Source organism: Cnephaeus nilssonii, assembly GCF_951640355.1.
Source record: "Cnephaeus nilssonii genome assembly, chromosome: 1".
Classification (NCBI taxonomy): Eukaryota; Metazoa; Chordata; class Mammalia; order Chiroptera; family Vespertilionidae; genus Cnephaeus; species Cnephaeus nilssonii.
The window spans coordinates 61,449,890-61,463,565 of record NC_137072.1 but is presented as its reverse complement, the minus strand read 5'-3'; the positions used below and the strand labels follow the sequence as shown (position 1 = coordinate 61,463,565).

At 40.0% G+C, this 13,676-nt stretch overlaps 1 protein-coding gene across 3 annotated transcripts in view; it reads right to left on the bottom strand.

Annotated features, from left to right (window-relative positions):
* The window catches only part of KLHL8 (kelch like family member 8), a 40,234-nt gene that overhangs the window by 4,830 nt on the left and 21,728 nt on the right, over positions 1-13,676 (bottom strand). For all 3 annotated transcript variants that reach the window (XM_079774833.1, XM_079774832.1, XM_079774834.1), the window contains 4 exons: positions 10,146-10,289; positions 9,112-9,223; positions 3,303-3,471; positions 2,920-3,079 (listed from right to left, as the gene is read on the bottom strand). In XM_079774833.1, coding sequence (XP_079630959.1) covers positions 2,920-3,079; positions 3,303-3,471; positions 9,112-9,223; positions 10,146-10,289 — 585 coding nt within the window. The remainder of the gene's footprint in view (positions 1-2,919; positions 3,080-3,302; positions 3,472-9,111; positions 9,224-10,145; positions 10,290-13,676) is intronic.

Below are 13,676 nucleotides of genomic sequence, written 5' to 3'. Positions count from 1 at the left end.
AAGTTTCAATTATAGAAGATAAATAAATCCCAACATAAATGGCGACAGCCACGGAGCTGGGGAGAGCAGGAGGCTAGGGTTGCCCCCAGCAATGGAGGAAGCCAAGCTTTCTGCCTGCCCTGGCCTGCCTTGGCCTCCGCTTAAGGCTACAAAGTTTCAATTATAGAAGATAAATAAAGCCCAACAGAAATGGCTGCCACCACAGAGCAAGCAGGAGGCTTGGCTCCGCTCCAGGTTACAAAGTTTCAATTGTAGAAGATAAATAAGTCCCAGACACCAGGGCCTCCATTTGGGTCGCCAGGGGGTGTGGCTGGCCTGCAAACCACCACAGGCCCCTCGCCCAGGCCGCCCCAAGTCCCAAGGGAACCCCCACCCTGATCCGGGACACCCTTCAGGGCAAACCAGCTGGCCCCCACCCATGCACCAGGCCTCTATCCTATCTAATAAAAGAGTAATATGCAGATTGACCATCACTCCAACACACAATATGAATGCCCCCATGTGGTCAAAGATCCTGCCCCCATGTGGGACACAAGATGGCCACCACAAGTTGGCCAGCAGAGGAGGGCAGTTGGGAGGGACCAGGCCTGCAAGGGAGGGCAGTTGGGGGCGATTAAGCCTGCAGGGGAGGGCAGTTAGGGGTGACCAGGCCGGCAGAAGAGGGAAGTTGGGGGTGACCGGGCCTGCAGGGAAGGGCAGTTGGGGGGGACCCAGGCCTGCAGGGGAGAGCAGTTGGGGGGGACCAGGCCTGCAGGGGAGGGCAGTTAGGGGTGACCAGGATACAGGGGAGAGCAGTTAGGGGCAAACAGGCTGGCAGGGGAGCAGTTAGGCATCAATCAGGCTGGCAGGGGAGTGGTTAGGGGGTGATCAGGCTGGCAGGCAGAAGAGGTTAGGGGCAATCAGGAAGACAGGCAGGCGAGCAGTTGGGAGCCAGCATTCCTGGAATGTGAGAGGGATGTCCGACTGCCTTTTAGGCTCACTGGAATCGTGCCTAAACGTGCAGTCAGACATTCCTCGAGGGGTCCCAGATTGGAGAGGGTGCAGGCTGGGCTGAGGGACACCCCCCCGTGCACAAATTTTGTGCACCGGGCCTCTAGTTACTTATAATGTTTCTGAGGGTTAGACAAAGACTGTTATTTTAACAGCGCTCTTTCCTTTAAAAATAAACGTGTCTCACCTGGCTGGTGTACCACAGTGGATTGAGCATTGACCCTTGGACCAAGAGGTCCTGGGTTTGATTCCTAGTGAGACACATGCCTGGGTTGCGGGCTCCATCCCCAGTAGGGGGGCCTGCAGGAGGTAGCAGATCAATTATTTGCTCTCATCATTGATATTTTTACCTCTCTCTCCCTTTTCCTTCCTCTCTGAAATCAATCAAAATATTATTTTTTTTTAAAAGAAAAATTTCAAAGCAGAGGAAAAGAGGATGCAATGCTGCAGGCAGTGACTAGCTCTCTGAACTCTTTTCTTCCTTTGTAGAGGAAGGGATTACTGAGTCTAATAGAGCCACCTATTTATTGGGTAACTACAAAGTACCAGATGCAGTTTGAGATGTTGAACATATTTTGCCTTTAATTCTTAAAACAATTGTAAAAGATAGGCATTATTACTCCCATGTCTTGGTCCTTTAAAACCTTAGTATTGGAAGGGAATAGACCAGAAGTAGCATCAGTTATCACTTGGGACTGTTAGAAATACAGAATCTGGGCCCCTCCTTTGCAGTTTAACAATATCTCCATACTATTCACACGCATATTACAGTTTGAGAAAGCACTGTCCTATGGTTCCTTCCAACTCTACAATTCGGTAAGTCAAAAAGCAATAAAAAGATGCCAATACCTATTATGCATATGAAATACCCATTGGTTTGCTTAAAGTAGTCACCATAATTCCCTTGGGATGAGAAAACGTGTCTTAGATCTTTAAAGATTTTTGCAAAGCATATTCATTCAATTTGTGTCCTTAAATGAAAAAATATATATCCTATTTAAATGTAACCCCTTACTTTAGATATACTTGCTACTCCTAGTAAAAATATGGAGCTAGAAGTTTTAAACATGAATGAGGAAGATGTAAACAAAAAAGCATGAATGTGAACCCTAAGAATTCAAAAGTAAACCTTAGGACTGATTCTACTTGAACCTAAATGCAAATAATTTGTGTTATGTTATTTTGTAACACTACTAGATGCCAGGTTCATGAAATTCGTGCATGGGTAGGGTCCCTAGGCCTGGCCGGCAATCAGGGCCAATCGGGGCCTTCCGGCTGCCGGCCAGGGCCTTCCTTCATTTCACGCCACCCCCTGGTGGGTGGTCAGCACACATCATAGCAAGCGATCGAACTCCTGGTCTCCCGGTCAAACTCCCGAGGGGACACTTGGCATATTAGCTTTATACACACACACACACACACACACACACACACACACACACACACACTAGAGGCTATACTATACGAAATTCGTGCATGGGTAGGGTCCCTAGGCCTGGCCTGCAATCAGGGCCCATCTTCCCCGGCTGCTGGCAGCCAGCCCTGCCCTCCACCGCTGATGCTGGTCGCCCTGTGTGTGTAGGCTGACCGGCAGGGTGATCGGGGCCCTGCTCACTTGCACCCGCCTTGGCCTGGCGCCACCCGCATCCACCCCCACCCACCCCTGGTCCCCCATTTCCCATCGGGCGATCAGAGCCTGCCAGCCAGGGGGAGGGACTGAGAGGTTGGCCAGCAGGCCCCCATTGGGCGATCGGGGCCTGTGGGCTGGGGGCAGCCCCTGGTGGTCAGTGCACGTCATAGCGACTGTTCCTTCCACTGTCCGGTTGATTTGCATATTATGCATACATATATATATATATATATAAAAGCATATATATGATTATTGTATATCCTGTAATAAATTAGACCAGAGAAATACTATCCACTCACCAACAACGTATAAACAACCATGGAGATCACTAACTCCATTGCCTGCTCTTCGTTGACCCATCTCTTTAAGTTCTATCCACTTATCCAGATGTGGATCATACCTCTCCACACTAGATAGAGAGGCTACTCCATCATTGCCACCTACTGCATAAACATGGTTCTAAGTAAAGAGAAAATAAAAAACATGTCACATTAGTTTTTTAACTGATTTATACATTATCCTAATGGTAAATCAGAATCTTGAAAGAAAGCAGCATTTCATGAAATAATATGGTGTATAATCAATATGTGCATACTGGAGATATGAATATCCCAGATAATTCCTTATTTGGTTAGGGATGTGATGCAATGCAGTCCAATGAGCAAGGTGCCATATAACTTACCACTAGAGCCACAGAGCCAACTCCTCCACGGGGAGTAATCATTGGTGCCACTGTACTCCACTGATCACATTCTATGTCATATCTCTCCACGTAGTTGAAGCAAGTGTTGTCATCTAACCCTCCAATTGCATAAATTGGGCCTCCTAAGGAGGCTAAGGCAATTCCTCGCCTGCAAAGACAATAAAACACATTTTAGCCTCTGGGTTTGTTTAGAGAAAACAGGTAGCAAATAAAAAAAAATTGTGTTAATACAAGTCATTCATCATGTTAAACTTCAATGTGTCATCCCCCTCACCCCCCAATTATATTTAGATTTATGGAAGCTTCTGAATAGATGGCTACAGGGTTGCCAAACGTGCAAGTCTATGTGAGCAGTGCCCTCTGGAGTTTTATAATGCATAGCCTACACGGATTACTTTAAACTCGTATGAAATAATAAAGTTAAAACCCAACAAAATACTATAAATGAAGTAAAAAACATTCAATAAGTAAAACACAGTTGCATTGAGAGGTTGATAAACTGACAAATGGTTTACTGTGGAGGTAAGAAGTCAATGTCATTTCTAAATTCTTATAATCAGCAGAGCACATTTTGTTGCAGGGTTTCATTATATCACATTAAAAAAACATCAATTTTTATATTACATCCTTTTTATCACATTGCTTTACTTATGTAGGGCATTTATTTCTCTTCTTGGAAAGTAAGAGACTTAGCTCATGTTAAAAACTAATCTGCAGCCTGGCAGGTGTGGCTCGGTGGTTGAGCAATGACCTATGAACCAGGAGGTCAGGGTTTGATTCCAGTCGGGGTACATGCCCAGGTTGCGGACTCGATCCCTAGTAGGGGGTGTGCAGAAAGCAGCCAGTTGATGATTTTCTCTCATTGTTGATATTTCTATCTCTCTCTCCCTCTCACTTCCTCTCTGAAATCAATAAAAATATATTAAAAAAACAACTACTAATTCACAGTAATGATGATCAGAAGAAGATTGCATAGCCTGGCCAGTGCAGCTCAGTGGTTGAGCGTCAACCCATGAACCAAAAGGTCATGGGATCGATGTCTGGTCGGGGCACATACCTGGGTTATGGGCTCGAACCCCTAGCACAGTGGTCGGCAAACTCATTAGTCAACAGAGCGGCAAACCGAGGCTCGCCGACCACTGCCCTAGCAGATCGATAATTATCTCTCATAATTGATGTTTCTCTCTCTCCCTCTCCCTACCTCTCTGAAATCAATAAAAATATATTTAAAAAAACTAAAAAGATTACACAAACTTCTTTAAAAACAATTGCAGCAATCTCTAAAACTATTATGTCACGGACTTGGTATGTACTTTGGATAAAGTAGTGTATCTTATAAATCTCTCCCACCTTGCTTCTTCATCTGTACCCCATTTGAGACAGGAGTAGAAACAGCTGGTATGAGTTACTGTACGTCAAGCACTAAGAACAGTGACTGACCCATATGTAGTGCTATGTATTAGCTATTGTTACTGGTGAGAGCAGCTGTTCTACTGAGTTTCTAACTCTAAGTTTACCAAAAGAGTATCGAAGGAAAGAATTCTTAGGAATAATGTAGTCATTCATTTTGTCATATTAACCTCTTTTCTCTTGAGTATAAAGCAATGGCTTATAAAATACAGCAGGGAGCAGAATACAAGTCAGAAAGTTAAAGAATGAGGGCAATTCTGCATGCTACTGCTTGTTTGACAATAGAGGGGGACACTTGGGAAAAACCCGAGAGTGGTCTCTAGGAGCTGAGAGTAAGCGCTGGCCAACGGCCAGAAAAAATGAGGAAGTCAGTCCTACAATCACAGGAACAGAATTCTATCAATAACTAAGTGACCTTGGGAGCTGTTTCTCCCCCAGAGCCTCCAGGTGAGAACCTAGCCCCGCCTATACCTCGATTTTGGCCTCGTAAGACCCCAAGTGGAAAACCCAGTCAAACCTGCTGGATATCTGACCCATGGAACTGTGAGCCAATAAATGAGTGTTGTTTTGCACGGCTAAGTTTGTGAAGCACAGAAATTGAAAACTAACAGACCTATCACAAGACGAACAAAAATTTCATTCTGTTCACTGTCTTGTTTTACCTAATGCAGAAAAGCACATCACTATACATATCAGATGCTTAGGCCAGGAACCGTCCTCGCCTCTGCCTTAGTTTTCTTTCTAGCTCCCAAGCCTAATTCATCATTAAATCTTGTTGACAGTATCCTTCTGAAATATGTCTTCTTTCCTCTATTCCACCTTCTACTACTTAAGTCCAAGCCACCATTATTTCTTGGCTGAAATATTACAATAATCCTTTTGGTCTCTCAGACTATTTTCACTTTCACTCTGGTCCTTCTCAAATTCCTTCTCCATTTCATATGCAGGGGATTTTAGAAATGAGAAATGTGATTTTCTTGTCCCCTTGCTATTAAAAATTGCGTGCGTGCGTGTGTGTGTGTGTGTGTGTGTGTGTGTGTGTGTGTATTTCAAAACCCACTAGATAAAGTAAATCTTGGCAAACCTGAAAGGCCCTTTCTTTGCCTACTGTTTCAGCCTTATTTCTTGACACTATCCCTTTGATCTCTCACCCAGACTTGACGCCTTTTATGCTCTCTGCTCTACTTCACTTCTGGATTTTCGAAGATTCTTCATCTCTTTCTACCCACCACCACTTAACTAGGCTAAATTATTCTATCCCTTCAGATCTTAGGTTAAGTGGGACTTCGTTAAGATCTTTTCCACTCCCCAGGACCCTTTACTTTCCCTGTGCTCACATTACTACTACCCTTGTAATCATGTCTTTGTATTTTCCCTTCTAGAGTGTAAGCTCTATGGAAGTGGGGCCTTTGGCTGTCTTATTTACTGCTGTATCTTTCAGCACTTGGTATGTCTTACAATGGTCACTTACACGGTGTTTGTTGAATAAATAAATCAACCCCTAGAGAGGCTCTGTTAGGATGAGGAGTTTCAATAAAACCACAGGTTAACCAATACCAGTGTCCATGTTAGTGGAAAGACGAAAAAGAAGAGGGGAAAAGTAAAGAAACCCAGATATTTTATATGTGAATATGATCTTGAAATGCACACTGAAAAAATGATTTGGGGGAATATAAATTGTTAACAAATAATATGACAAAATAACTGCAGTTCTATTATTTTTATAGTTAGATAGCTATTTTAAAGTGCTCAGGGCATATTTTAAAAGATTAAAGAAATTCAACTGCTATTACGCTAGAGAAGTTTCGCTCAATTCTTGGCTAAAAACTAGCCAACTTCCTTATTTTAATTAATGCACTACAATTTAAATATTATTTGTAGTTAGCATGTAACATAAATCAAACCCTATTAAAGTATTAAAATGTCACTTGTAGACAAGTGGGAGATAATAGCATATTTTAAGGTCAGCTTTCTTCCCTAGATTTCTTTCTCCTCATGAGAAAAAAAAGGCTAGAAATCTCTTTTAAAAATAACTCTCACAGTTCCATCTAATCTCTTATACTTATAACACATGAAAAATATTCAGTTAAAAACACTTCATGTTAAATTGATACATAATAGAAAATTAGTTGGCAATGTATCCCATGTGTAATTTAACTTAAAATTGTTTGTTTTGGTAAAAAGCAAATGCTGCTACAGTTTACAAACTATACAAACCATAATGTCTGAAGTTAGGTTTTGTCTGTTGAATACTTATTCAGATAGCCCTTTTTTCTTTCCTTTATCCCATTTTCACTCTGAAACAGAGGCCGAATTACTGTAGTATCTAGGTTTATGTTCCTTGTTAAGCTGTTTTTGAAATCCTCACCCTGTTTGCTGAATTTTAAATTTAAAAAAGAAGAAGAACAAGTAATCCAATTCAAGCTGTAAAAATAAGTTACTTTCTGACATATACATACATAATTCCAGTCACTGGGAGGTATTATATATAGTATGCTCCATTACTATTATATTGATCTATAAATAAATATTCATTCCTTCCTTCTAAAGCACCATACATCTCTTTAAATATCTAGATATTCTCTTAAGTGCTCATGTTTCCAGACCAAAACCCTTCAACAATGTTTTATATGACAGTTTTCAGAACTCTTACTAACCTACTAGTCTGTAGTTACATTTCCAACAAATTTTGTGCACCCCTATCTATATATATTAAAACATAATATGCAAATCAACTGGACAGCGGAATGACCAGTTGCTATGACCTGCACTGACCACCAGGGGGCAGATGCTCAACACAGAAGCTGCCCCCAACCCACAGGCCCCGATCGCCTGATCAGGGCCTGCCAGCCAACCTCTCGGTCCCCTCCCACCGCCAGCAGGCTCCAATTGCCATATGGGGAACAGGGAACCGGGATTGAGTGACGGCGGATGCGGGTGGTGCCAGGCCAAGGTGAGTGCAAGCAAGCGGGGCCCTGACCACCCCACCGGTTGCCCCACACACAGAGGGTGACTGGCATCGGTGGCAGGGGGCAGGGCCAGCTGCCAGCAGCCAGGGAATATGGGCCCTGATCACAGGCCAGGCTTAGAGACCCTATCCATGCACAAATTTCATGCACCAGGCCTCTAGTATACCATAATTATTTTCAAAGTTAAAACATATATTACTCTACAGATAATGTTCACTATAGAACATCCACTCAAAATAAATTTAAAATGATTAAATTAAAATTGTAGAGTCTCATTTTTTTTTATTCCCACACCCCAACTGATATTACATAGCCTACTTTTTGAGACCATAGCTATAGATATAGACAAATCAGCATAAAGAACAGTACAATTACAATCTCCCTTGATCCAAAGGCTTCATTTCTCTTAATGTAGGAAACTATATTATATTCGCTTTTTTCCTTTCTTCCTTTTTTTTTTTTTTAAGAGCTGTGCCTTTAGATTGGTTCAGGTACTTTTTCCATATGAAACAAAATCACAAACCTGACTTCCCACTGTGTTGTACTGGTGTAATTGATTTTTTAAAAACACGTCAAGCAGGTTTTACCTATAACTCTAATTTGAATATTTTTAAGGTTTGCCTCTATATCTAGAGTATGTTTGGTCTACTACATCTTTGAATCCTGATTTTGTCACATATTAGCTATCTTTCCACATTAGAATATCTAAAAATTTGGTTTTCGAGTCATTTAAAAAATTCTGAATGGGCTAGTCAACATTTACTAAGTCATGTTACTAAAAAACCTTCCTCCCCTTTAAAGTGATCCATTTATCAACATATATTTCAATTTACTATAGATGAAGATTTTAACTATTAATACACGTAATGATTAAAAATAATGACTAGAAATTGTGGGATATTCTTTTTATCATGTTAAAATACATAGCTTAGTCCTAAAGCCATTATCTTAATAGGGAAACACCAGGACATTTCCATTAAGATCAGAAACAAGGCAAAAACACCTATCTCTGTCCCTATTCACACTATATTCTATTATTAACCAACACATTTAGAAAAGAAAAACCATTAGAAGCACAAAAATATGTGAAAAAACTGGCAAAAGTTGAATAAGGTCTACAGATTAGTGAACAGTTTTGTATTGATGTTCATTTCCTGGTTTCAATCACTGCACTGTGATGGTTTAAGATGTCAACATTATGGGGTTTGGGTGAAGAGCACACAGCAGGTCTTCTCTGTCTCAGCGCTCCTGGCTTTTGGGGCCAGATAATCTGTGCGGTGGGAGACCTTCCTGTGCATTTACAGGATCTTTAGCAGCACCCTTGGCCTCTCCCAACAAGATGCCAGCGGCCACTCCCCCAACCTCCCTGCCCCCAACCCAGGTTGTGACAACCAACTGTGCTGACCTACCTCTTTGTGTTCATTGATGCCTTCATCATCCATTTATTATTGAGAGGGTCAAACATCTCCATGCTGCCTAAATGCTCATTTCCATCGTGTCCACCCACGGCATACACTTTACCTGCCCAACAGAGAAGTATTTTCATTTGAGTCCAAATAAACTGACAGTTATTTACATGTATAACCAACATATAAATAGAAGAAAATAATTATTTTCCACAAGTATTCTTCTGTTCAGCATTATGATCAAATGTCACTTTTGTAGTTAAATGGAAATAAACGTGAGCTTCTACTTAATAAAATGCCTGGAATGTGCTGTTCCACATGAAGTTTTTTAAATGCTCAAACACTATCCCTCAGGTTTCCCAACTTTTTATTATTTAGTAGATGAAATCATGCTGTTAAAGAATGTTTTGTAAAATGAAAAAAATGCTCTAATGTTACATAAAGAAAATATGAAACAATACAATATGATCAAACTTTTTCTAAATGAAATAAAAGTACACAAAAAATTGGAAAGATTATATATCAAAATGTTAGCTGTGACAGTTGTGGGGTGTTTGGGTTACAGATGATTCTAAAAAAAAATTTACATTCTTATAATCAGAATAAAAGTGATTTTTTAAAAAGTCTCCTAACAATGTATCCATGGTTTTCTGCAATTAATCATTTTCAGTAACTAGTAAAAAAAAAAAATCCAATTTCAATTATAATTAGATGGGTATAGAAAAAAGCTGGTATGTGTTTATTATTTGGGTTCAATAAACATTTTTCTTTAATTTGATTCTTTTGCAAATATAATGCAAAATAGTTTATTTTAACCCCCTTTCTCCCAGATACTCATCTCCTGTAAAGCAACTATATGCAAGTGATTGTACACGGAGCATCAATGGGCATAAAGCAAGTAAATACTCACCACCCAAATATATTACAACATATTTTATCATTTAGCAATTTTCTTATAGAAAGAATTGTCAAAGTTCAAATAGTTTAAAAGAGCATTTATGATCATGTGATGTGATTTAAGACAATAATGAACCCACCTTCCACAGAGATTACACCCACATGTCGCCTTCGACTATTCATTTCTGGTCCAAAGAACCAACTGTTTTTGTTGATAGAATAGCATTCAATACTGCGAAAAGGGTCACCAGATCCACCTCGACCACCCACACAAAACAGCACGCCTAAAGGTAAAGTCACAAAATAGAGGTCAAAATCACAGTTCCCTAATTTAACCCTTTGCACTCGCTTGCTTTTTTCTCGATTCCTTTATTCTAATGCTAACCGTGTCGAGTCACACTCAACATCCGAGTGCAAAAGGTTAAAAAAAAAATTAGTATGGAAAAAATATTTAGGAAGTCAGAATTTTGATTAATGGCAAAGAAAGTGAGTTATTTGGATAGTATTCAATGTTACTACGTTACTAGAAATCTAATTTTCTTTTTGTTTTTCCTCATTTGAATTTCTCGAAGAATAGGATACATTAGCCACCCCCACTTCCTAACATCCCATTACAATATGGTTTAGATCCTCACCCACTAGGTAAAATTGCTTTTGCTAAGGTCATCACAAGATCCAGTGAACTCTTGCTAATTTCGTACTGAACACAACTGCAACACTGATCACTCTGTTTTTTGAGAAACTCCTTAACTCTTGGTTTCCCTAATATCATAGTCTCCTTTTGTGTCTAATCATTTCTTTCCTACGTTTTCCATGTTTTATCCTTAGCCTACTTCTCACATACTTTGTGCTCACACATAAAGTGTATTCCTTTATTTTAAATTCCATCGGTATGATAATGCCTTCCAATCTATATTTCTAAGCCATATTTCCACTTGATGTCCTATGGGCACCCAAACCCAACATGTTCGAAAGAATGTGGCTTCCTCTCTTACCTAACCCTCTTCCTTCCCTAAGGTATCCTTCCTCTCCCTATTTCCACTGCCACTGCCTTCGTGCAGGCCCTCCTCAGCTATGATTACCCAACTACTGCAAAATCCTGTCCTCGCTTATCACTTAGTAGTCTTTTTTGCTTTCAGACTGTCAACAGAGCAATCTAATTAAAAGTTCTTTCAACAGCTTTTCATTATCTACATAAGTAGTGTCTTGCAAATGTTAGCAATGCCACTAAATTGTACGTTTAAAAACAGCAATTTTAATGTTATACAGGCATACCTGTGAGATACTGCATGTCTAGTTCTACAATAAAGCCAGTCACACAAATTTTGTTGGTTTCCCAGTACATATAAATGTTGTTTACATAATACTATATAGTCTATTAAGTATGCAATAGCATTATGTCTAAAAACTGTACACAACTAAATTTAAAAATACTTTATTGCTAAAAAATGCTAACCATCATCTGAGCCTTCAGCAAGTCATAATCTTTTTTTCCTGGTAGAGGGTCTCAATTTTATTTTGCCAAGAAAAAAAAAAAAAAGTGCAATGCCGGCGAAGTGCAATAAAATGTGGTATGCTTACACATTTACCACAATTAACAAGAAACTGAAATTGTAGTGTGGTCCAGAATCACCCCAAAGGCATAAAACACTGACTATGGAGCCCCGAGTTTTTGATTCAGTAGGTCTGTGGTAGGTCCAAGACTGCATTTCAAACAAGTTGCCAAGGGAATGCTGACGCTACTGGTCCAAGGGCCACCACTTCCTTCACACACAGAGAAACTTCCCTACGAGATCAAGCCTTAGCACAGCATAATGGCATGCAGTGCCTACCAGGCGTCCTCAAACTACGGCCCGCGGGCCACATGCGGGTGTTTTTGCCGTTTTGTTTTTTTACTTCAAAATAAGATATGTGCAGTGTGCATAGGAATTTGTTCATAGTTTTTTTTTAAACTATAGTCCGGCCCTCCAACGGTCTGAGGGACAGTGAACTGGCCCCCTGTTTAAAAAGTTTGAGGACCCCTGGTACCCGATCTTCTCCCTCTCTTTCTCTTAAAACTTCAAGCTCCTGCAACATGCGTGTAGTTGCGCTCATCCTCGAAGTGATCTATTATACTGACATTTGTCACCAGAAGATAAGCCAGGTTAAGACTGTGTGCTAAGTGTTTATGCACTAAGAAGGACTAGCACAGTGCCTGGCATATCCTAGGCATTCAGTAAATGTAAAATGAACAGAATACCCCTTTCCCTAACTGGCACCCAGAAAAACATCTATTTATTATTAAAAACTAAGCCTGAGGTTTACTTTTTTATAGAACCTTTTCTGATCTTTGCAAGGTAAAAATAACCACCCTTTTCTTTGTGCTTCCCACTAAGCCTTACGATTGTATCAAAGTATTTGTAATACTTTACATTTATTTATTTACATGTCTATTTCCCTCCATCAGACTGCAAGTACTCTCAGCATTTCTAATGCTCAACCTAGAACCCAGCACGTGGTAGGCACTGAATAAATGTTTGCTGAATGATTACGTAAATGCATGATCAGAACTGCTTGAGCTCTTTTCCAACTAATTCAGTATCTTAGGTCATAGAAATTTAAAGTTGGAAGTGACTTTACAAATCATACAGTCAAAACTGTTTATAAATAAATCGAGGCTTTCAGAGATTAAGAAATCTGCCCAGCCCTAGCTGGTGTGCTCAATGGTTAGTGTCGACTCGTGCACCCAAGGGTTGAGGGTTTGATTCCCAGTGAAGGGCACATACGTGGGTTGCAGGTTCGACCTCGGTCCTGGTGCATGCAGGAGGCAACCAATAGATGTATCTCTCTTACATCGATATTTCTCTCTCGCTCTTTCTCTCTTTCTCTCTCCCTCCCCACCCTTTCTCTCTCCCTCTCTCCTTCTCTCCCCTTCATTCTCGCTAAAAATCAATGGAAAAATATCCTCAGGTGAGAATTAACCAAAAAACAAAAAATAAAAAAAGAAATCTGTCAAAATTATAGATATTTAATGGCACTGATGTAATAATAATGCCAGAATGTAACCCCAATCGTTGATAAGATTTTCTTTAAATGGAAATCAGTATTTCAGCTACACAGTTCACCTATATGACGTGGAAGGAAAGAAAATGAAGAATGAAGCAACAAGATCAGGATGCAAATCCTTTCTCTGCTACTTCTCTATGTGGCCTTGAGCATGCTTTTAGCCTCTCTGATTCTCAGTTTCCTCATCCATAAAATGGAATAACACTAGCTATCTCCTAATGAGGACTGAATCCTTTACTAAAACCTGCTTCATTAAGTTCTTGCAATCATGTAAGGGATAGTGTATATGAGGACTCAGCATATGTTGGGCATATAACCTAGACTGTCAAAATGTTGTCTGAATTCAAATTTAAATCTAAGAATTTCATTAGATACCTTGACATCCTGAAATAGGATTCATAACTAAAAGAAATCTACACTTTAAAATGAGTTTTAGATTCTAACAGTTTAATATGGTCTGTCATAACAAATGTTAAATTTAGTACCTTTCTTTTGATTTCATAAAATGCACAAAACAAGTATTTAAGCATGTGATATATGTCAAGCTCCATGCTTGGCACTATGGATACAAAACTAAATTATATACTTACCTGTCTTAGAAGGGCTCAAAATATATGAAATAAATT